At 50.3% G+C, this 23247-nt stretch overlaps 1 protein-coding gene across 6 annotated transcripts in view; it reads right to left on the reverse strand.

Moving 5' to 3' along the window:
- Ttc7b (tetratricopeptide repeat domain 7B) overlaps window positions 1-22778 on the reverse strand; it is a 215049-nt gene extending 192271 nt beyond the window's left edge. For 5 of the 6 annotated variants that reach the window (XM_029484578.1, XM_029484576.1, XM_029484579.1 and 2 more), the window contains exons 1-2: window positions 22533-22699; window positions 767-921 (exon numbers count right to left, since the gene is read on the reverse strand). In XM_029484578.1, coding sequence (XP_029340438.1) covers window positions 767-921; window positions 22533-22653 — 276 coding nt within the window. In that variant the 5' untranslated portion in view covers window positions 22654-22699. Of the gene's footprint in view, window positions 1-766; window positions 922-22532 lie in introns of all 6 variants that reach the window. The other variant, XM_021179207.1, reaches the window with a different exon arrangement.
- Window positions 22779-23247: the final 469 nt, after the last annotated feature.

Here is a 23247-nt window from a genome sequence, read left to right on the forward strand (position 1 = left end):
GGCGAAACACCTTCTCCCCTGAGTTACTTTTGGTTGGGGTATTTTATCACACCACCAGAAAAAGAAACTAGTACATTGAGAGTAGCATCAGAAAGAAACAAGGGCTGGACTCCAGGGATGGAGGAGGGGCAGGAGACAAGCAAGGAGAGAGCCTGCTTTTCTGAAACGCAAAGGGGACGGCCAGGTTCATAGGAACCATGCAAGGAGCCGTGGGAGAAAGGGATCAGGCCGAGCTCCACAGGCCAGAAACGGGATGGATGCAAGGGCAGTGCCTGAGACAGTCTGAACCCTGTGCGTGCGTGCGTGCGTGCGTGCGTGCGTGCGTGCGTGCGTGCGTGCGTGCGTGCGTGCGTGCGTGCGTGCGTGCGTGCGTGCGTGCGTAAAGGGGTTGCCAAGGATCAGGGAGGTTCCGGGCTCCCTCCCTCAATGTGGCAATACCAGGCTTATTGACCACATGATTTAAATAGGAAGCTATATATGAATGTTGAGTTATAATTAACAATGAGACCTTGTTTCAAGTACCTGGGGGGAAATGATCCCCTTGTTCTGTTGGATGTGTTATTGCAGACTCATCAGAGACTCCTACTAGGCTGGGAGCCCCACAGGCCAGCCAGCCGAGGGTGGATACACTGATCATGCAGGGCGTGTGCCTGCTGAAGAAGACATGTGTGCGCCAAACACATCTTGCTCACCACACTGTCCCTAGGAGATGATGGCAGTACCCACTACCATCCGATCCCTTCTTGGTCCCTGAGGCACACAGTACCTTGAGGTTCCCTCGGTCCAGGGCAGCGGTCAGATGCTTGCGCACTTCAGTCAGCTGGGGTCTGGGGCCCCGGGGACTGGCTCCCTGCCGCAAGGGCTTCTCCTTCAAGTGCTGCTCCAGTTTCGACTCCCCAAGGAGAAGTTCAGCCATATCATCTGCAGAACAAAGTGAGACAATAAATGAATAAGAATCGGTCTGTGTGCAGGAAAGCCCTGAGCACCTCACGCCCCGAGGACCTCACGGCCCACATGCACTAAGCTTCCGGGTTTCTGGCCAGGCTCTTCTGGAACCTTAGAAGAACCCAAGATTGTGTCTATGTGAGAGAGTGCTCTTTAGCAGGGAACATTCCAGCAGTATCGGCTCAAGCGCTAAGTCATTTCTTTGCCACATAGTTACGGACTCCAAGATGGTTACATATTAATTTGGAAATTTAAGATCAGAAGGGAGAAAAGAAATTCTCCTGTAATGGTAAAACATATGATGATCTTGTGAAATACACACAAAGTCCAATGCTGTCTATTTGCAAGAGAAGGGCAGGGAAATCCCCTGCTCTGTCACTGTCAATGTCCGTGAGTATGGACAGTGAGCCTGCGGGACATCTTCCTTGTCAGGCTTTCAGAGCTTTGCGGCAGCGACCTGAATGAAGTCTCTACAAACCACACTCGACAGCCCTACCTTTGAGGAGAGCCCATAAAGTACACACACTGTGCTGACTAGTTATCATATATATATATATATATATATATATATATATATATGTGTGTGTGTGTGTGTGTATGTGTGTGTGTGTGTGTATTAGTTATATAAATATATAATAGTTATAATCTCCGTGCCAGGCTGCTGCTTAATCTCCATTAAAGAGAGGCAAGGAACAGCTCCTTAGAACCCACACATGCAGGCTGTTCTGGATGAACCCAGAACAACTCATACACCAGCCTGGACAGTGGTGTGTTTGTCTGTGATAGACACATGAACACTACAATACACAGCCAGTTTGAAAAGGTCTAGAAGATCTACAAGGACCCTATTATTGCCAGGGTCAGGAGACCTCCGCTGGGTCCATGGTTACAATGACCTTTAGGTGGATGTTTTTGGTCATTATTCTGGTCATAGAATGGAGAACAGCTTTTGCCTATACTGCATAAACTTACAATTAAAACAGTGACCATGGGGAACCCACTACGATCTGGTGGGCAGCCCAGCAGAGGCCCAGTGCTCCTCATCTTTGTGCCAGTCAGTCACACTCTGCAGGAACCACAAGCCTCAGCACTGCCCTATTTGTGTCCTAAGGAGCCCATTTCTCAGTGATGAGACTAGAGTCCCAGGGGGCGTCAGCCAACCCCAGAACACAGTGCAAGAATTCCTTAGAAGTTTGTAAAGAAAACAAATTTCATGTAGCACAGGAAGTCAGGTGGCCTGCAGCGGCTTCCGGTGTCAGAAGAGAAGGAAGTGATGTCTGCAGAGGGCCCAGGGACACTGACGGTAGCGCAGACAGCAAGGGCTGAAACCCCAGAAGGGGAGAGAAGGACAGGCAACAGGGAACACTGTTATCACAGCTTTCTACAGCCAGTGTGCACTTCACAAGGACAGCATGTCTCAACTGTACCTGGCCCCATTTCAAGTGGTCAGTAGCTACCCATGGCTAGTGGCTGTCACAATGGGCAAGGTGGAACCACTGTGAAAGTGTATCTCACAATATTCATCTCTAGCTATGCCTATGACTCCAAAAAGATGCTTAAAAGAATTATTAGCAAGACTGCCAGAGAAACAAAATGTGGGATATATTTACATTTTTTATCTATAAAGATATACACAGAACAGAATCTTTTGCTTATTAGTTTGTTTTTAAACAATCCCCAAACCCCACCCCACCCCCCACCCCATGTAAGCTGTCTTGCAATCTGTGATCCCTTTACTCGGCCCCCATTGCTAGGATCACAGGAGTGTTAGTGTGCAGCAGGCTAGCAGAGCTCAGTGGTTTTCACTTTGGGTTTTTTTCTTGTTTTTGTTTTGTTTTATTTTGTTGTTTTTAAAATGGGGTCTTACTATAGCCCTGGCTGAATACATGTCACGATACAGACCAAGCTAGTCTTGTCTGGAGTTTAAACTCACAAAGATCCGCCTGCCTCGGCTTCCAGAGCACCAGAGTTAAAGGCATGCACTACCATGCCTGGCCCCAAATCCTTTTATATTACTTACGGGGGGGAAAGTAGAACTTTCTTTTAAAAGCTACAAGTTTTGATGTCAGGATATTTATTAACTATAATAGTGATAAGATCACTGATCATCATTCTATGCCAACCCTTTTCTGTATACTTGGTTTTTATGGTACTGAGAATCAAATTCTGGGCCTCAAGCTTGCTAAGCAGGAGTTCTACCATTGGACCCCTGTATATTTTAAGGAATGGGGGAAAGAAAGAGAAAATACAGTGAGCCCTAGATTTGACCTCAACCTCAGCCTCAATTCCCAGAGGCGCATTCTAAGAAAGCATCCTGTGCACCCACGCTGATGGCTCCTCTCACTGCTTTCCCACAGCCCCACCCATCTGCCTGCCTCCCTGCTGCAGGGCCTGCGGCAGAATTCCCAGACCTACAACAGCAGAGGAGGACCCAGCTACCTCTTCTCACCATGCAACCTCTGACAGCATCAGTCCTCCATTTGTTAAATGGAGGCCACACCACAGGGAGAGAGTAGGACCAGACAGGTGGACCCAGTGGGAGGGCACCAGGCTGAGGGAAAGGAGTGACACACTCTCACCAGAGCCAAGGATGAAAAGGACAGAGAACAGTGGAGAAGGGGGCAGGAAGGTTACAGGGTCCTAAGATCTGTCAAAGAAGAAACAGGCTTCCATTAGCAGGCGCTTCCTCACTATACCTGGCCAACAGAGCTTATGGTCTGACTTTAGTTTAGCATGCTCCCAAAACCACTTCTGAGTGGTTTTTACTCTCTAGGTTCCCTTTTAATCTGCCAAGAAAATTATGTTTTCTTTGTCCTCTTGGGAAAAAAAAAGGCAAGTTTCCTGTCACTCATTCTCCCAGCCAGCAGAGAATCAGACATCAAGAGCTCTTGCCAAAATACCTTTCAGAGACAGACTCAGCCCTAACACTGGAGGGGTCCTGGAGAGGTGGCTGGACTCTACCTGTACCTGCCAGGATCCCATGGATCCCCCGTTCACATTCTACCAGCAGGAAAAGATGCAGACATCATTAAACCAGCTCTCAGTGCCGGAAGTATCTGGCTACATGCTGGGACAAGGAGGCAAAAAGGAAGAAGGAACCCCAAGCCATGGGAATATTAATTTAAGATGGATTGAAGAATTAAGTAGAAAGAGAGGATCAAACAGACTTCACTCCCCCAAGGGTGGAACTATGGAGACGAACTTTCTCCCTCTGGCTTAGTCACAAAAACAACATACAGAACAGAAACAAGCTCAGAGACCCTTAGAGAAAGCTAACAGACACAGAGCTGCCTTCAATTTCCACTTGTGACTCGGGAATGGCGGCCTGCCCTTTGAACTCTGCCCACAAAGGCCTTAGATCTGAGCACCTTCCTGTTCCAGCAAGTTTCCACTCCCCAGGCACTGTGGAAAGCACAGGCAGGGTCTTCATCTACACAGGGAGCAGCCACCCTGCAGAGTGGCCAGGCCTGCGGCCTCCAGGACAGAGAAGCCCAATCAGCACCAGGTGGAAAGAGTCTTAGGCTTAGGCAGCCTGGGGCCAGAGTCCAGGCTTACTGGCTGTATGGGACAGAAGACTCACCTAACCTCTCTGAGCATTGGTTTCCTTAGCTGGCAATCGTAAGACTCATACAAGAGATGCAATGCTATATAGCACATAGCAGGTGCTAAGCAACACTAGCTACTAGGACTGATCTTTTCTTTCATGAAGGACCTACTACATCCCAGAATAGTAACACTGGAGACGGAAAGCTCTCTAAATCCACCCCTTGTGCACCCGGGGTCTGCAGCATTATCAGAGTAAAGAAATAGTGGATACCGCTGACTATCAGCCCAGCCATACCAGGCTCTTACTAAGCATGAGGCCATGTACCAAGCAATTCCTAAAAGCAACATTAAGCTGTTGAAACTATCACCATCGCCATCTCACACAGAGAACAGGCAGGAGAGAGAAAGTACATCCTAGAGCTGGGCTCTGAACCCAGACAGTTCCTGATACCCTCTCTCCCACATGCCAGGCACAAACCATCCAGGCTTTGGCATCTAGACATGGTCAGCCTTCACTCGAGCCCCTCAGGCTCTAGGCTGCAGTTTCCAACTGGACAGGTGGTTTTGGAATCCTTTTCTTGCCCCATCGGCTTGGACTCTGGGAAAATCCGAGTGAGTAGGGGATGTGAGGGGCCTGAGTCAGACTGGTTTGAAAGTGTATTCCAGTAACTGAAACAGAGCTAAAGCCGGAGGTGAACCATCAGCCAAACGCTGGCAGAAAAGAGGGCAGACATTAGCCTCGGTGGATGGACCCAGGGCCCTGGTTCAGCTCTAAACAAAAAATCTACAAGTCCTATGGCCACCAGAGCTCAGTGCCTGGAGCACTCGGCTCTTTGGTCCCCCAAGGAAGATAGGGAGGGTTGTAGCCTTTGTCTGCCTCAGAGCAGCTCCCTGGTAGGATAAGTAGCTGGTATGCAGAGATCTGATACTGAAAAAAAAAAAAGTCAGGTTCCTTTTCTGTTTTGTGGAGTCCTTGACACCAACACAAAAATCTCAACCACTCAGTTCATATGTCACTTAGCTCTATTCAAACCATTCCTGGTGTGGCTGTGACCCAAGAGGGGAAAGGCAAGCCTCTATTCAAGAAGAGCTGGTTCTGCAGCATCATCCCCTTTGTCACCCAGCTGAGACAGCTGGGTTCTCTGCTTCTCCTGTGTCATGTTGGTGCCCCCACCCCCATCTGGTCTTTTTCCAGTGACAGGTAATGGCATTTTCAGTACCTGTGATTCCCCCAACTCCTAAGTGTTCTAATAAGACACAAACAAGTAGTATTGACAGGAATATAAATCGGCAGGAGTGCCTCCAGGGACAATTTAGCAATTTCTAATAGTAGTTTATAGACCTGTATCATCTGACTCAGGAATTCCAGGTCTAGGAACTTTTCCCATAGATCTTTGCATCTTTGAGTACAAATGCATAGTAGAGACAGTTTCCTATACACAGCTCTGCCTGAAATGGTAAAGGACAGAAAACAATACATATAGGAACTTGTTTGATGAATGTTGATGTGTCCAATGAAACATAAGACATCTATTAGACAAATTAAACAGACAGAATTTTTTAAGCACATCTGTGTCACCTAAATATATGAATGCTCCCTGTCTTCAACAAACTCTCCAAGCCTGAGCAACAGGATAATGTAAGCTATGATAGACACAGAAGCTTAGAAGGGGGAGGACTCACTTCCTCTTCCATCTGGCTATCTGTGGTTATCAGTGGACTTGCTCTGGCCTATGTAGATCTGGATTAGGCCAGGCCCCTGGAGGCCACAGGAAAGACAATGATTATCTGAGCCACACTGTACATGTGAGAGCCCATTCAAGAGCAGCAGGCACCAGGCCCAGTCCTGTGGCCACAGCCTGCTATAAGGCATTGCATTTTGAGCCAGTTTGTTACATAGTAACAGCCAATAATCTCAAAGACAGAGGGTTAAAAAAAAGCAAGATAGAAAAGAGGATGTATAGAATGGTATTATTGTGTGGAAAGAGGAAGAGGCAGAGAAGGGAGGAAGAAGAAGATGAGGAGGAAGAAAAGAGGAGAAGGAAGGAGGAAGAAAGAGGAGGAAGGAAGAGAAGGAGGAGAAGGGAGAAGGAAGAAGAGGAAGAGGAAGAGAAGGAAGAGGAAGGAAAAATGGAGGAGAAGGAGGAGGAATGGGGACTAGAGAGACAAGTCTAACATCCTGAGTTCAATTCCAGGGATTCCACCATGGAAAGGTGGAAAAAGAAAGCCAGCCCTACAGAGTTGTCCCTTATCTCACGTGGATACATGGCTCAGGCGTGCCCCTCCTCCCAATAAATAACATTTAAATTATACATATGGACAGGCTACTTTAGACTCCCCATATAAAGTCCCAAGAGTGGCTGTATTGGTGAAAGGCTGCGAGAAGGCAGACAGTATGGGATGAACATTCATTCATCTTGTACTCTACAGAAGATCCCTCATTTACAATGAACTTAAAAAGTTTCCAACTTTATAATGGTGTAAAATAAAAACCAATACTCTAGATTGTGACTATCTTTTCCAAGTTTACTACTAATGTAGAAAGGACTCCCTCAAAATGTTTGGGTGGCTTTGAGTCATCCATGCAAGCACATCACCTATGTGTGCACCCAGGTTTTTGTGTTGGATGATTTTTCTCTAACTGTGAGATAATCTTAAGTGCTCTATGACTCTTGGCCCACTGAGTCTACTAAAGGCATTTTCAACAACACTACTTTCAACTTATGCAGGGTGTGCTGGCTAAATTTACTGTCAATTTCACTAGATTTAAAACCACCTAGGAGACACACCTCTGGAGCTATGTATGAGGGCATTTAACAGAGGTGTGAAACTACTCTACCACATTTACCAGAGGAAGAAAGGTCTTCTCTGAACATGGGCAGCACTACCTTATAGTCTGGCTCCTAAACCAAATAATAAGAAAGGCAAGAGGAACCGGTCTGCAGAAGACCAGCATTTGCTCCTCTCTCTCCAACCTGCTTCTCTGAGACATGAACAAGTGTCCACAGCCAGGCAGAGACTCTCCAAGGATAAGGTTCTTGAGATAGTGACAACAGAGTCAGGAAGTCAAAGATCTGTGAGAAAGGCATTCCAGAGAGGGGAGGTGTCAGGTGGCATGGTCTAGGACCCAAGAGAAAGCTGTGCCCTTGGACACGCTCAGTGCAAAAGTCTTGCAAGTGTGTAAGCAGTGGATGACACACTCTGACTTGAGTTTCTGAAAGCTCCCTCCATCTGCTGTGTGGCAAGTGGACTCAGTGAGAGGAGAGAACAGGACTAGATTATCCCAGTACTCTGTCGAGAGCAGACAGCAACTCAGACAAGAGAGAGGGAGGAAGTGGGAACATAACTCAGAGGCAAAACAAACCAGACTGTGCCCCTGGACTGTGTTCCTGGACTGTGCTCATGGACTGTGCTCATGGACTGTGCTCATGGACTGTGCTCATGGACTGGGCTGAGAATATGGCCCCAGGCAGTTCCACACCATGATCTCGGGAAGGTGTGAATGCATTTTATGTGTCACTGCACATGGGACAATGTGAAGGACCTAGAGATGGAAGGATTATCCTGAACTGTGTGAGCACAGGTCTGCATTCAGGAGATGTGACTACCAAGCAGAGATGGGAGGCTACACTGTTCATTCTAAAGACGGAGAAGAGGGTGTTAGCCTTTTGTCTACATTCCCAGCAATCACTTCACCTGCCTGCCGCCCTACCTGTGCATGGTAGGACGTGTGATTACATCATGGCCCAAAAAAAAGGCAGAGACCCCCGACCCCTGGCCCTCTCTTCTTCTTCTTTGTTGCCCCTTCTTCCCCTTCTACCGCCAATAAACCCTCTTCTCGTGGAGCTGTACTAGCCTGGTGTGATCTGTCCTGCTATGAGCTGCCTTCTAACACAACAGAGGGTAGGAGCCACACAACACACACAAGCTACACAACCCAGGCAGAGGAGACACACGCCACCTGTAGAGTGCCACTTGATTGACCCTGGAGTTAACACCCGAGTGACCCCTGATTAACCACTTTCTGACTCTTCCTCTCCATAATGCCAAGAGGATACAACTGTGAGATACTTTGTTACTAGAAGCTCTGATACACGGCCTGTGGAAAAGGAGAGGGATTAAAGACAGACACATCTACTGCAGACCTCATGGTAGGCAGGAGCACCAGAGCACCATTTACAGAAGTAGAAGCATGAGGCCAAGTTCAACCTGCAGTGACATTCGGTTTCCAAGTCAAGTCCAGATCAAACCTAAAAGAAACGGAGGGGAAAGGTCTAGGAAGAAAAATCAGGGTATTTCTGCTACAGAAACCAGAATGAGACTTGTGGGAAAAGCATTCTGGGGAGGAGAAGTCTCAGCAGGAACCCAGCAGGTGTGGTCCACTGCTTCCCAGAAGTGGCCAAGTGAATGACAAAGGACAAAGCCTGAAGCTTTAAGTGAGGTAAGCTTGCAGGCCTGGCCATTACACTGAACAATATGGCGTCATCGCCACAGCGTGACCTTGACTACAGGTGAGGTCTCTGTGGAAGTAGAGGGCACTGAGGTCATCAGTCCAATCTGTAGGAAGGCAAGTCACTGCTGGAGAATGGAGCAGAGAGCAGGGGCGCTGACAGCAGTGCTGCAGCTAAGACAACGCTGCCTTGAGGGCACAAGCAGAGACGTAGAGAGAATGGCAGAGCAGCACAAGCCTGTGCTGCAGGGACTGAGGGGAGAGGCATGAGCAGAGATCCCGGGCTGTTGCCTTTGAAGGAGCTTAAGTCCACAGCAGTGACAGGAGGGAAAGCTGGCAGAACTTCATGGTAGTACTGCAGGGAGCTGCCCGGTTAAGTATGAGGCAAGGTCATGAGGTGAGAGAGGGAGAAGTCTGTTTTGGAAGGTGGGAACATAAACCCACAGGGGAGCAATGGTGCCTGTATCCTGTGAGCAGCACACGGCAGCAAGCCTTGCCTGGTAGGCAGAGAGGAGTCAGCCCAGAGGCACCAAGCAGTAAAGGAAGAAGGCACTCATCTCTACTACAAACTAGGGATTACTTGTCTACTCCCAGTTATAAAATGTCAGACGAACTGTATTGTGAGGCTCTTCCGGAAACGTGAACATTAGCCTATCCCCTCAGTACTCATTCAACCCCGTCTCTCTCTGCTCTGACACCAGTGCCTGGCACACAGTAGGTGCTTAGTAAGCATTTCTGAAATCAGTTGATACATATGTCTCCCTTTCTTGGACAGGAATCAACCAAGCACACTGGTCTCAGGAGGCTGTTCCCCAAAGCTTTCCCACACACTGGCCATAACTGCTGACCAACATCCACACCTTCCTTTTCCTACCTCAGGGTATCTACTGGTCACCTGGACAACTCCAGCTGCTTCTGTCTAATCTGTGACCTGGCTCACAGTAGGAGAGTATTTGGAGCTTGTGACTGAAAGCAAAGATGGCGGAAGTCAAAGCCTCTGGGGCCCAGAAGACGCTGGTGTAAATGATCTAAGGAAATGGTGAGAGTCAAAGTCCAGGCTCCATGGCAAGCCCTCCTCCCTACTCCACAGGGCACGGAAACGGGAGAAAACAGGATTGGAGACAGCAATGTGGGGGAAGACTAGAGAATATGCTGGTCACACGCTCAGCTATACTCTCATACACATGTGCACACTCTCAGTTATACACTATACACATCCTCACTTATACCCTCAGTGTATACTTACAGCCACTCACACATGTATACAAACATACTCTCACACTCAGTTATACACTCTCATACACATACCCACACTCACACCACACATATTCAGTGTCATAATCTCTTACGGACTTACCCCATACCTGCTCACACTTTTTCTTTCTTTCTTTCTTTCTTTCTTTCTTTCTTTCTTTCTTTCTTTCTTTCTTTCTTTCTTTCTTTCAATTAGATTAGATTTATTTATTTTATGTATGTGAGAACACTGTAGCTGTTTTCAAACATATCAGAAGAGGGCATCAGATCCCTTTACAGATGGTTGTGAGTCACCATGTAGTTGCTGGGAATTGAACTCAGGACCTCTGGAGGAGCAGTCAGTGCTCTTAACTGCTGAGACATCTCTCCAGCCCCTCACACCTACTTTCTAACATACACTCTCATGCACATGCACACACACATTCACTGTTACATATTCACCCTGTACTTGCTCATATTTCCTTTCTAATACACATACTCACACACCACATGATTGTGAACACATACTTCCGCTGGAGAAACTCAACTCAAGAAACAAAAGAAAACCCGTAAGCCAGTTGCCTAGGGTTGATCTAGCCTTCTCCAGAGCTCTGAGGACAGGAAGCAACCACAGGCCAGAGGATGTTATCAGGCTAGCCCAGAGTCTAGGAAACGACCTTCTCAGGAAGCCAGCTCCACATACACAAGTCAGACCCACCCAGAGAGTTGACAGAATCTCCCAGAGGAGTCAAAACCCATGTTGGGTCCATCCTCAAGTACCATGGCCTGTGAAGAGACAGAGACCCTGAGTCCTGGCACAAAGGACACTCGTGTAGAGGGAAGGAACTGTGATAAGGGGCTGGGCCTGATGAATTCTCCATTTCTAGTAAGACTTCAGTGCCAGGACAATGGGCAGAGGCAGGCAGGGGACTCCATGGGGAGTTGCATAGTTTTTCAGAGACCCTATTCCCAGGCTTCTGGGCCCAAGATTTAGTAGAGTCAACTCCTTCCGCCTGGGCCAGGGAGAAAAAGTTGCAATTGCTGCAGGCCATGGGCCAGGCACGCCCTACAGAAGGCCCCTTGTCAACTGGCCACTCCTGGGAGCTAGGGAGCTTGAGGAAAAGCCTTTGGATCCACAAGGGTCAGGGAGGAGCAGCATGCCCAGAGAGCCAGGCCTCCCAGGACAGAGTAAATAGTCTTTAGGCAGGTAGAAATAAGGGCTAAAGAGGGCAGTAGAGCTACCCAGAGCTACCCCTGTGTTCTGGGAAAGACTCCTTGGATACCCACAAGAGCCCTGGGGAGGAAAGAGCTTGGGTATTCACTGTCCCTAACAGCAACTACCAGCCAGAATATACACAGAGTCCCAGGCAAGCAAGCCAGGGAAGTCACCCAACACAGACAGTCCTGCATTTGGACAGGGTCTCAGACTCCATCCTGTGGGCTGCCATGGCCCTCATCCCACCTCAACACCCAGCCCTGACCTGAGCAGCTTCTACTCCATCTCCGGACTCTAAGTCTAGACATGTGAGTAGGTCTCAGAAGTCACTCTGTGGCCTCGGGGCAATGGGTGGTCCTCAGCAGAGATTCAGTGTTTGAAGAGTAAAGTCCTCAGGGGTGGTGTATTCATTAACTGTGCGCCACTGTGTACCTGACACTGTTATTAGGGCTCAGGGTACATAAATCATTAACTGTGTACCTGCTGTGTGCCTAGCAGTAGTGCTTGGGATATGGCAATGAGCAAACCCAACCAAAAGGTCCAACTTGAGGACTTGACAGTCTAGTGGTAACATTTATCTGCATTCCCATTGCATATACAACTCCCGGACATCCTGCTGGTTTCACAGTGTTGACTCAGTGGCTAGAAGAGGAGGGATGTGGAGTCTGCCAGCCATGGGTAGTCACTTAGTTCTGTGAGTCAGCTGACACATTTGTCTTCAGCTCTAGGTCTCTGTCACATGTAGCACCAGATGAAACCCCTGTCACATTTGCTGTCACTGTTGATGCTGTCCTTATACTTCCTGCTCCCTTGGCCCCTCTAAAGAGCCAGGCATTTGGCCCCCAACACTTTCTGTAGCGCTTTGAGTGAGAATGGCCCCTATAGATGCCTATGTCTGTAAGCCAAGCCCCGGCTGATGAAGTGTTTGGAAGGACTAGGAGGAATGTCTCTGGGTGGTCAGGCCCAGGGTCCCTCTCTCTCTGCCTGCTGCCTGTGGATCAGGATGAAAAGCTCTCACCTACTGCTCCAGCACCATGTCTGCCATGATGATGAACTCAGCATCTGAAACTGTAGGCAAGCCCCAATTAAATGCTTTCTCTGACAAGAGTTGCCTTGGTCATGGTGGCTCTTCACAGCAATGGAACACTGACTGAGGCACCTTCCTTCCCCAGACCATGATCCTCACTCCCCTGCTGGCTGCTTCTGCTCCTCACACCTGAAGAATTGAGGCACAGCATGCCTCCCACCCCTGACACCAGGCAGGGCAGTGAAGCCACTGCTGTCCCTGTACCTAGAGAGCCTTCCCCTTGGTAAAAATGTTTCCCCCACCAACAGCTGCCCTGCTTTGCCAGATATGGTAAACCTCAGGGGCAGGTTGTTCGTTACTTGTGCACCACTGTGACCTGATAACACACTTGGGGCTTTCAGTGCTAAACACAGACTTTGTCCACTAGGCGATGTCCTTTGAGTGAGAAATGTCCCCACAGGCTCATGTGTTTAAACACTTGTTCTCAGCCAGTAGAAATGTTTGGGAAGGTGGTGAGATCTTTAGGAGGTGGAGCCTCAGTACAGGAAGTAGGTCACTGGCAGGGGTGGGGGGCTTGAGGCTTTACAGCTCAGATAGACAGACAGACAGACAGACGTGCTCACTCTCAGCTTATGGAGTGCTCCTGCGATGCGAAGAGCTGTGTCCATGTCCCGCTCCTGCCACCATGCCTTCTGCAGCATGGTGGGCTGCAGCCTCAAACTGTGAGCCAAGAACAATGCTTTTTCCCTTAAGCTGATTTTGTCATCGTGTTTCTTAATCACAGCAACAGAAACGTGACTAAGGCAGCCCGTCAGCTCCCTACCCTCTTCCTGCTTGAAATCTTCGCGCTGTATTTGCCAGGCCTACCCACTCTACCTGTGTCCAACCTGGCCTCAGCTCACCAGCAACCCAACCACAGCCTGGGTGGTTTATGACACTGTCACTGTCCCCCAGACTGCAGGGTCTCATTTTCTCACCACCGGAACAATCATTCTCACATCTGGCCCAGGAACACCCTGTAGCCCAGAAACCTGGCACAGAGATTAAGAGCCGAGCTTCCATGTGCTGGACGGTTGACTCGGCAGTTAAAAGCACTTGGTGCTCTTGCGGTAGACCTGGATTCAACTCCCAGCACCCCCATAGCAGCTCACAACTGTTTCTAACTGAAGTCCCAGGGGGTCCAAAGACAACTTCTCACCTTTAACAGGCACCAGGCACACATGTGGTGGCACATATACATGCAGGCAAAGCACCCATACACATAAAATAATAAATACTCCCCCCCCCCCTTTTTTAAAGAGAGTCCAGCTTTCTGACCCCAACAGGGTTTCCTGACGCAGATGCTCATGCAGGTGCAGAAATCTGAGTCTTTAACCTGAACTGTAAAAGTTGCTGGGGTGACCTACTCATCCTATTGTTCTGGTGTCCTTCTGCCACCATGGTGGTGCTTTGTCTACCATGGTGCTCTGCATACAGTAGGTGCTCATTAATTACTATGATTCCAAAGCAAGGGTCTAACAGCTGCCAGTTCAAGCCACAAAGTTCTGCTTAAAAATGCAGAGTTTGAGCCTCTGCCTTAGCCAAAAAGATCACCACTTGTCAAGAGACTCCTCCAGGACTTGTCTGAAAATCTATAATGCCCAGAGTCTGGGCACTGACAAGGCTGGGTACCCTGGGCACCACCTGGGGGCTGGTTAGGAATGCAGACCCCTCCGAGACCTGCTGCACAGGATCTCCAGGAGTGGAGCTTGGTAACCTAGACTCTAAATAAGCTATCTCAGTGATTCTGTAATCCAACTGGTCAGAAAAACCAGAGTGATCGGAGGATAAGAAAACTAGTCACAAGGGAGCTAGACTCCATCTCAGTGAGCTTCTCCAGGCCTTTTCATCCCCGAATGGGAAGTACTATGACCCTTGGCCTCACTTGGTTGCTGGGATTACCAAGAATTCATGTAGACATTCACACCCAGCATCTGACACAGAGGAGAAGCCTAAAAAAATGCTATCCAGTCTCTTTCCCTCTTGACTGTTTTAACAGCTGCAATTCAGGAAAACTAGCTTTGGGCTCACAAGAGGACCTTGGTGGGAGGGGCAGTGTATGAAGCTGCTGACCTGGTGGACCTCTAAAAGAAGCCAAAAGATCTCTGGGTGGTTCTGGCACCTTCTCCTCTGGCCCACCTACTAAGCAGGGAGAGGCAAGCCTGAGGGTGGCAGGCATGTGACTCCTGCACTAGGTTTTTTGGTGGCTGTGGCTGTCCTCCATATTTTCCATGGCACTGTTTATCCTTGTCCTGGTGGTTGAGGGGGGTGGTTTTGAAGGCATATGAAACCTCCTCCTTCTTCTTCCTGGGCTTCTCCATAGGAACACCAACTTTCACACACATTGGCTGTCTGCAGCCCTCCACTGTCTGCCAGGCATGAGGTCACCCAAAGGGAGAGGAATCCTGCTATGTGAGGCCAATAGAAAAGAAGAGCAAAGGTGACTCCCAAGTGGCCAGGCCAGGCTGGCCGGGCAGCCCGGGGCAGAGAGGACTTGCTGAAATGCCTTCCGCAATAAGTAATCAGCAAACACCTGGCTCAGTGTGGGCACGGGAGGAAGGCATGGACTCACACAACGGGAAGCCCCGGGAAGAACTGCTCCAGGCATCAGCCGCCAGCACCTCGGCAGCCCCGTGTTTCTTGTCTCGTCCTCCATGGCTTGGGCCCACACAGGGGCCAGGACCCATTATGGGTACAAGAGAGTAACAGCTCTAGGCCTCAAAGGCATGAACAGCTTTTCCTAGGCAGGAAAAGTGCTTCTTCCCTTATCAGCATGGACTGGGGAACTTCAGCAAGAGGAAATCTTTCCCAGAAGCCCTTGCATCAAGTAAATACTCATTACTGTTTCATTGACTAGAGCAGGCATGTGCTAACATGTCAGCCAATCATCGATTGGGTAGCAAAGCCTTAGAAGCAATCATAGGTTTGAAGCTGAAATCACAAATCAGGGTCCAACCATAGCAAAGCGGTCAGCACAAGGATAGGCTGGCAGCAAAAGGAGAATGGAAAAGGAAGGTGGGGAATCCCTCCCTTCCAAGGCAAGGGAGCCTCAACCTTACTCTGTGGTCCGCTCTACTTGCTCAGAGAACTGGATGCATAAGTTTAGGCATGGGCCAAGGCAATACAACACTCCACCAGTGAGCTGTGAGCCCAACTCCTCAATTTGAGGCCACAAAAATCAATGGCTCTCAGCCCTAAAAGTTAGCTACTTGGTGAGGAAAAAAGAAAGGTGGTGTGGAAAGAGCAAGAGCCTTGCACAGGGAGCTGGAGAGGGAAACACCACCATCACCAGATAAAATGGCTGGTCCACAGTAACACTCTCTGACCAGGCACTGAGCTAAGCACTGTTAGATTGCCCTACAGCTTCCTCACACGCCTGACACTTCTATGTTATAGTACGTTAGCAGTAATTTCTGAAATCAAGAACTCTGTAAAAGTAAAAAACTTCTTAGTGTGTGTGTGTGTGTGTATGTGTGTGTGTGTGCGCGCGCGCGTGCACGCGCACACACACTTGGCCATGGAGATGCCCTCACCCATGCATGTGCATCTGGAAGCAGAAGCCAGCATGGGGGACTCCATCATCACTTCACAGAGGTTCTCACTAAACACAGATCTCATCTTTTTGGCTAAACTGGTTAGCCAGCAAAACCTGGAACCAACCTGCCTCTGCTCCCAGGATGGGGAGGGGGCGGTTCCTGATGCATGCTGCCACGCCCAGCATCTTCAATTGGGTCCTAGGGGTTGGAACTCAGAGCCTCGTGCTCACTCGTAAGCAGATACTTTCCCATTGAGCCATCTCCCCAGCCCCGCAAAGTTGTTTTTCACTGTTACTCACTTGAGTAAGAGGACCTGAGATGAACCGGCACCTGCTCACGGCGTTGCCATCCCTTTGCAATGACGACTCATGCAGTCTGCTCCCCGGCCCGACTCCGAGAGTCACTCAATGCTCAGGATACATACTGTATTCTAAATTAGCCCTCGTTTAGGAATGCATGGCTTAGATTCAGAAAGACTTTCCGCGTGCAGCTGCTTTACACTAGAGTCTCTGAAGGTCCCCTCACACGAGCAATCAGCAGCTGATGGCTGGGGTTCCAACCCACTATGCCTGTTTCCTTCAAAGGAAACCTTAGGGACAAGTGCAGTGGCTTCAGTAAATGAGGCCTGCCCCGTCCCCAACACGGTTTGAAAAATGGCATCTGACACGATCCCTAAGGTCTTACGTGGTCCAGATTGTTATGTCTGCACTTCCCGTGAAGGAAGGACAGTGGGAGGAACTTGGACCAGATGCTGACAGATGGACAGTCTGACCTTCAGGGAAGATTCCATGAACAACATGAGCAAAAGAGGGACCAAAAATCAGGGAGCCAGAAATCAAAGCCAGCCCAGGGATGAGGAAAGGACACTGCTCCCAGGTGACAGGAGGATGTGTCCCCTAAGAACTGCTGTACCAAGCCAATCAATGTCAGGGGTCCTTTCCTTCCCCACCTCAGAGCCTCAAAGTTCCCCCAGGCCTGAGGCCACAGGGAGGGCAAGGCAGGCCCAGCCCCAGTGTAAGCCATAAGAAGTCAGAAAGCCTAGCTTAGTGCCAGCAATCCAAAAACAAGGACACATTCTGTACCACAAAGCCTGAGCTTCAGAGGACAAGAAGACCATGTCTGTCCCAAGCAGAGTGCTGTCTGTCCCAAGCAGAATGCTGGCCTGGGAGCACAGATAAAGAGGGGCAATTTGACTCCCAGAGGTTTGTTGGGTGCCCCAGGAATTTTTTGTTTGTTTGTTTTTGGTTTTTGGTGTTGGTTTTTGGTTTTTGGTTTTTGTTTTTGTTTTTTTTTTTTTTTTTTTTTTTTTTTTTTTTTGGTTTTTTTGGTTATTGGTGTTTCGAGACAGGGTTTCTCAGTGTAGCCCTGGCTGTCCTGGAACTCACTTTGTAGACCAGGCTGGCCTCGAACTCAGAAATCCACCTGCCTCTGCCTCCCAAGTGCTGGGATTAAAGGCGTGTGCCACCACACCTGGCTGCCCCAGGAATGTCTTAAGAGGTCAGTCCTAAATAGCAAGGCCACTTTCTGATAACAGCCTTTCCCAAGAAGTCCTCGGGCCACCAATGACTGCCTCTCTAGGGAAGGCTGCAGATGCTTCAAGATGCTAGGAGTCTAGACAGGAAAGCCATGAAAGCATTCATGCCTGTCCTTCAAACAGCATAGGGATCAGCCACAGGCAAACCAAGGACCTCTCTCATAGCAATCAATAGATTTTGAGGCCAAACTCTAACTCCCCTCCCCCATCAAAAGAACTGTTTCCCTACCAACCCATCACTACCGGTTGGTTAAAATACCTTACCTTGAAGTCTCACTAAGTCAGATTGGCTGAGATCCCTAAAGGGAGAACTGCCATGTGGGGCCTCACAGCTCCAAGTGAGCTCAGGTGCACAGCTGCCTGAGGAGATGAGCTGGCTGGGAAGTTAAGGAGAAGTGTCATGATAGCACAGAGGCTGCCCAGGACTCATGAATGGCTAGCTCTTGCCACAGTAGTATTATCAGGCCTTGGTCAAGTACCAGCTCAGACACACATTTTCCATGACTCTCACTCTCTTTCCCCAGCCAGGTCAACAGCCAGAGCCATACAAAGCCTTTGGGAAGAAGGAACACTATCTCACCACATACTGAGGCTCACAGGTATCAATCCTCACAGACAATCCTCCTTAAAGGAGCAGATGGTATCTTACCAATGGAAAGACAGGCTCAGGGAGGTTACTCAACTGGCTCTAGATCACTCAGTCAGTTCAGGGAGTTCCTAGGTGGACTACACTTCACACACAGTGAACCTTGCCATTAAGAACTTGAAGGGTGGCATTCTGGGAAGTCAGAACATCACAGAAATGTTCTTTGCAGTACCCTGTGGGTCAACCAGAAGTTGATGTGTAACTGATTCTCCTAGGATCCTGCTGTTCCTCAACCTTAGCCTGGTCATCCCAGGCTTCCCTGTATCCAACACCTTGTCCTGGCTGATATGCAGATTGTGCATGGGTGGGCTGGGCTAAGAAACACACTCCTCACAGTCTAGGTAGTGCTTAAACAGGCAGCAAGAGCCCAGGCCTCAGTAGAGATGTCCCCACTGCTTCTACAGAAGAGATTATCCTCTTGCTAGAGCCAGCTGGCACAGAGCCAGCCATTACAACCAGGTTTTGACTTTTTCTAAGACTTGAAATGAGGGACTGGAGATGTATGCAGCTCATGGAAGAGATGTTATAAACCCCGTCTTACCAATGGGAAGACAGGCTCAAGAGAGGTTGACCAGTTGGCTCAATGTCATTCCGCCAGCTCCAGGAACAGTCTGGATATTGGGAGACTGTTTGCCTACCAATGCACAAGGCCCTGAGCTCCATCCCTGGTAAAGCATACAATGCCTGTAATCTCAGCACTCTTAGAAGTGGAGGCAAGGTATCAGGCGTTCAAGGTCATCCCCAGCACACAGTGAGTGTGAGGCAAGGCCAGCCTGGGATACATCAAACTATGTAAAGAGAACTAACAGTCTTTAAAACAATGACTGAGATGGTGCATATCACTGGGTGTGAGGCATTAGACTGCTAGGTGGGTTTTCTTCTAACCTGGCATCTGATCTTCTTTAACTCACCCATCTCTTGGCAAAATGTCCAGCCCCTTTATCTCCAGGGTTAGGATGGGGCTTTGACACTCAGTGTCCACAGCTTAGAGTCCCTAGTGGGAACCCAGCACATCTGTCCCAGAAGGAGCTGTCCCTGCTAAGCAGAAACAGAACCAGCGATCATTGATCTCACCCACCCCTGGCTCCTGTCTCAGGCAGAGAAATGGCCAAAGCCACAACAGTAGCCTATAAGACCCACTTGCTCCATGTCCATCCGAGCCCGTCCTGAAGCCCCCTCTCTAGAATTCACTCCTTTAGCTTCTTGGGTTTCATCTCCCATTCAGTCCCCAAACCACAGGAGTCACCCTAGCTCACTATTTAAATTCAGCAGTCCCTGCAACTCCCCACCCAACCTGTCCCTTTACTCTCCGGCAGCACCGGTCAACATCACATCCTGCTTGCTACGCAGTGATCATACCCGTCGGCTTCCCTGGCCCTTCCCCACCAAAAGGCGGGCTTCACAGAGCTGGGTAGAGCATCATTTTTGCCTGTGTTCACTAGTATAGCCTCCTGTGGCTCACAGTGGGTATTCAATATTTGTAGAATTGATGGGATGAATGAGTAAAGAAAGAAAAAGAAAGACTGGCCTGCTGCTAAGGTGTCAGGCTCTGTGACTGCTGACGGGAGTCTTCAGAAATTGTAACTTTTTTTTTTTTCTTGACACAGGGTCGAGTACAGCCCCATCAACCTCAAACTGATTAGCCAAGGGTGGGTGACCTTGGCCTCTTACCCCACTTTCTGAGTGTCTGTGATTACAGATATGCCACCACACCCAGTCTGCATACACTACTAAGGATCAAACCCAGGACTTTTTAATTTGCTGTGGAACTGTCTGCCTCTGTCTCTGGAGCTGAGATTAGATGTGTGTCACCAAGTCCATCCTGCCCTCTTTTAATCTTCATAATCCCTGCAAGGTACTTCTCTAGAACCAAATCCCCTGTGGCCTCACTTGCAGCCCTGACTGGGCTGTCTCTAGAATGACAGGAGTACAGGTGTGTCTTCTGAGCTATTTGGCAAGGCAATTGAGGCTCCACCAAGGTCACATAGGCAGAGGGACTGGCAGCAGCAGCAGGTTCAGGCCCCTGGGTACTGGCTGCAAGAACTGCACTGGTGGCCTGCAGCTGCCCTCAGAAAAGCTTAGTATGACAAGCTTGGCATTAACTAGTTTTCCTTACTTTAAGCAGCAAAGGTTTAATTTAAGCAGTGTGCCACCTGCCTAATACCTGTGCTAGCAAACACACGGAGACTGAAGGGTAGCCAGGGCCCCAAAGCCAAGAAGAGGTCCCACTCCCTGTCCTAGGAAGGTCCCCTCGGCCAGGGGAAGACCTGCCCTCAAAGGTTTCTCTGCACCTGAGTAGATACACTGTTCTGGGTTGGTTTCGCCCCTTTCTCTGCTTCCTTACTACCTCTCTGCGCAGTCTCTTGGACCTTTTCTAGACTAGATGACCTTTCCCCATCAATAGCTGCTGCTTCCCATGTGTGGCTCTGGGAGAAAACTATCTCCCATGACTTTTCTGAAGCTAACTCACACACAGACCCATGGCCACACCGTGTTCCACTCATCACCACTACCCTGCCCTACCCCACACCCTAGTCAAAGTTGCGGATGAGGCCACAGGTTCTGGAAAGAGTTAAGCTCAGAGAGGCCTTGGAAATGGACCCATGAATGAAGAAAGAGGGGTCCGTGCACCCTCTCATTCCAGGGACCAGCAGCTTGAGCCAGTATCTTCTCCCTTTCTGTCCACGATCGCAGCCACATCAATGTGTCTGTTTTTCTTCTCCCTGACTACGTTCATAGTTGTGCCTCAGTGTTCCTCTCAGAGGAAGTAAATGAAAGACAGCAGGGGCCTGGTCAGCACCTGGCCCAGGTGGGCATTGCACACGCCACTGAATGAGAGCAGACAGCCAGGTAGCAGGTGGAGATGGGAGGATGCTCACAACCACACCCAATGCTAACATCCACCTGCACAGGAGGGATGGAAGTGACCCAAAAAACTCAGGAATGTGACTTCAACAAGAAGCAGGAAAATGCAGGAAGGAGACGCCACAAAAGCAGGCAAGGTCAAGTTGCCTTCGGGGTCCTGAGTACTCAACACCTTTCCTCCAATACTAACTTAACAAAGACACCTACCCAAAGCAAGGTACTGTGGTTGACAGTGTGCAAAACCAAAATCTCGCCCTCTCTGCCTGGTGACATTTGTCTATGGTCCTAAACTTGGGAGGCAAGGCAGGAGGCGGGAGAGTTTGAGGCTAGCCTAAGCTATAAGATAAGTTTGAAAGATAGAGAAACCTGGTTTTGTTTTGTTTTGTTAAGTTTTCATTTCCAGGCGCTATTTTCATAAAATCACAAACAGCCACCAACCTTAAAGAGGCTATGTGATTTCCCTGTCCATTTCTGGTAGTACGAGGTGAAGGTTGAAAAGAGTACACAAGTCCTTCCTTGAATGAGCAGTGTCAGTCCTTCATTCATTCATTCCCTCTGTGATTTGTCTGTCCTACACCTGCTCAGACAGTCTTGGGAAGCCAGAGGTGAAGGAGGACATAATCCTCTGCCCTCTGCCCAGGCTCCAAGTGCCTGCCTGTGGTTTTGTCGCGTATGAAAAGACAAGCAAATATTAACCATAGTTGCTTCCAAAACAAATAAGGCCACGTGGAGTCTCGCTCTGGAATGTGATTTTGGCTGCAGTTTTGGTTTGATGGGTTGGAAGAACCAATTCAGCAAATGGGGTCATTGGCCAAGTCCTACCGCCAGGACTTGTCAGATCCTGGTTCCTGGGCGCACCAGGCCCCTCATCCAATCAGCTCCATTTCCCTCATTGTTAATACATTCTCATCTTTCTGCCCAGTAACCTTCTCCCAGACTCCCTGACTCGGTTTCCCTTGTACTCTCCACCCAATCCTCTCTGGGTCTGCAGATTTGACACCCAAAACTTGACCTCAAGACACAAATCCCAACCTGCCAATGCCACCCCTGACACCCTCTAAGTCTGAGCTCCCTCCTGGGGCCCTTGATTACCATATGTTCATAACATCTCCATTCACAGGACCCCTAAGCACACCACACACACTCTGGTGGCCCCCAGATGCCCACAGGTATGTCCCGGGGGGCTCCATACACACACAAACGCACACACACACAAGCTCCAACTTCTTGGAAGCCCGGAGCTGGCCTCTGGTCTCTGGGGTCGGTGAACCTCTCCAGTCTGCACGTCAGGACTCCAAGGCTCCGACAGACACAGCCCGCCCGCCCAGCCGCACGCCGCGTGACCGGAGGACCCCGCGTTCCCCAAGGGCCTGGCCCGCGCACACCGCGCGGCCTGCGCCTCGCCGCCCGGCCGCGCCCCTGCTCGCGCCCCGAGCCTCAGGCCTAGCCCCGGAGGCCGCGGCGGTCCCGCAAGCCCCGGTGCGCCCGCGCGTACCGTTGGCGATGAGCTTGGCCGACAGCTGTTTGACGAGCTCGGGGATCCGCTCCCATTGGCACTCGGAGCGGCAGCGCTCGATCTCCGTCTCCAGCCGCGAGCCCGCCTTCCTGGTCGCCATGGCCGCCCTGGCCGGCCCGGCGCGCGCCCGCAGGCCCCGCAGGCCCCGCCGCCGCCGGGCCCCGCGCCGCCTCCCGCTGCGGCCGCGGGCTCCGGCTCCGGCTCCCGGCTCGGCGGCGTAACGGGAACGCCGGCCGGGGAAGGGGCGGGGAGCGGGCGGCGGCGGGCGCGGCGGGGCCCCGGGCGCCGCGAGGAGCGGCCCCTGCCGGCCAGGGCCGGAGCCGCAGCGGGCCGGGGCGGAGGCCGGACAGCAATGAGGAGCGCGGGACGGTGCTCAGGAGCGAACCTGGAGCGGTGCGGGGTCAAGCCAGGGCAGCCACCCCGAGGATGCTCTGGGGCTCCAAAGGCCGGGGTGCCTAGTGCGAGGGGGCGTGAAGGGCGAGCCTGCCTCGGCTGGCCCTGCCATCGCAGGTTGCTTGTGCTCGCCTGCGCCCCTCCTCAGGCTCCCCTCTGCCCCAGGTAGCCTCCGTCCCTATCATGCGGCCAGAAGCAGTGGAGATTCATCCTTCTCCAGAACCTGCCCGAAGTTCCTTAAATGTGTGTTGGAAGAAAGTGAGGGAGGACGTGTGTGTGTGTGTGTGTGTGTGTGTGTGTG

Source organism: Mus caroli, chromosome 12 (assembly GCF_900094665.2).
Source record: "Mus caroli chromosome 12, CAROLI_EIJ_v1.1, whole genome shotgun sequence".
NCBI lineage: Eukaryota > Metazoa > Chordata > Mammalia > Rodentia > Muridae > Mus > Mus caroli.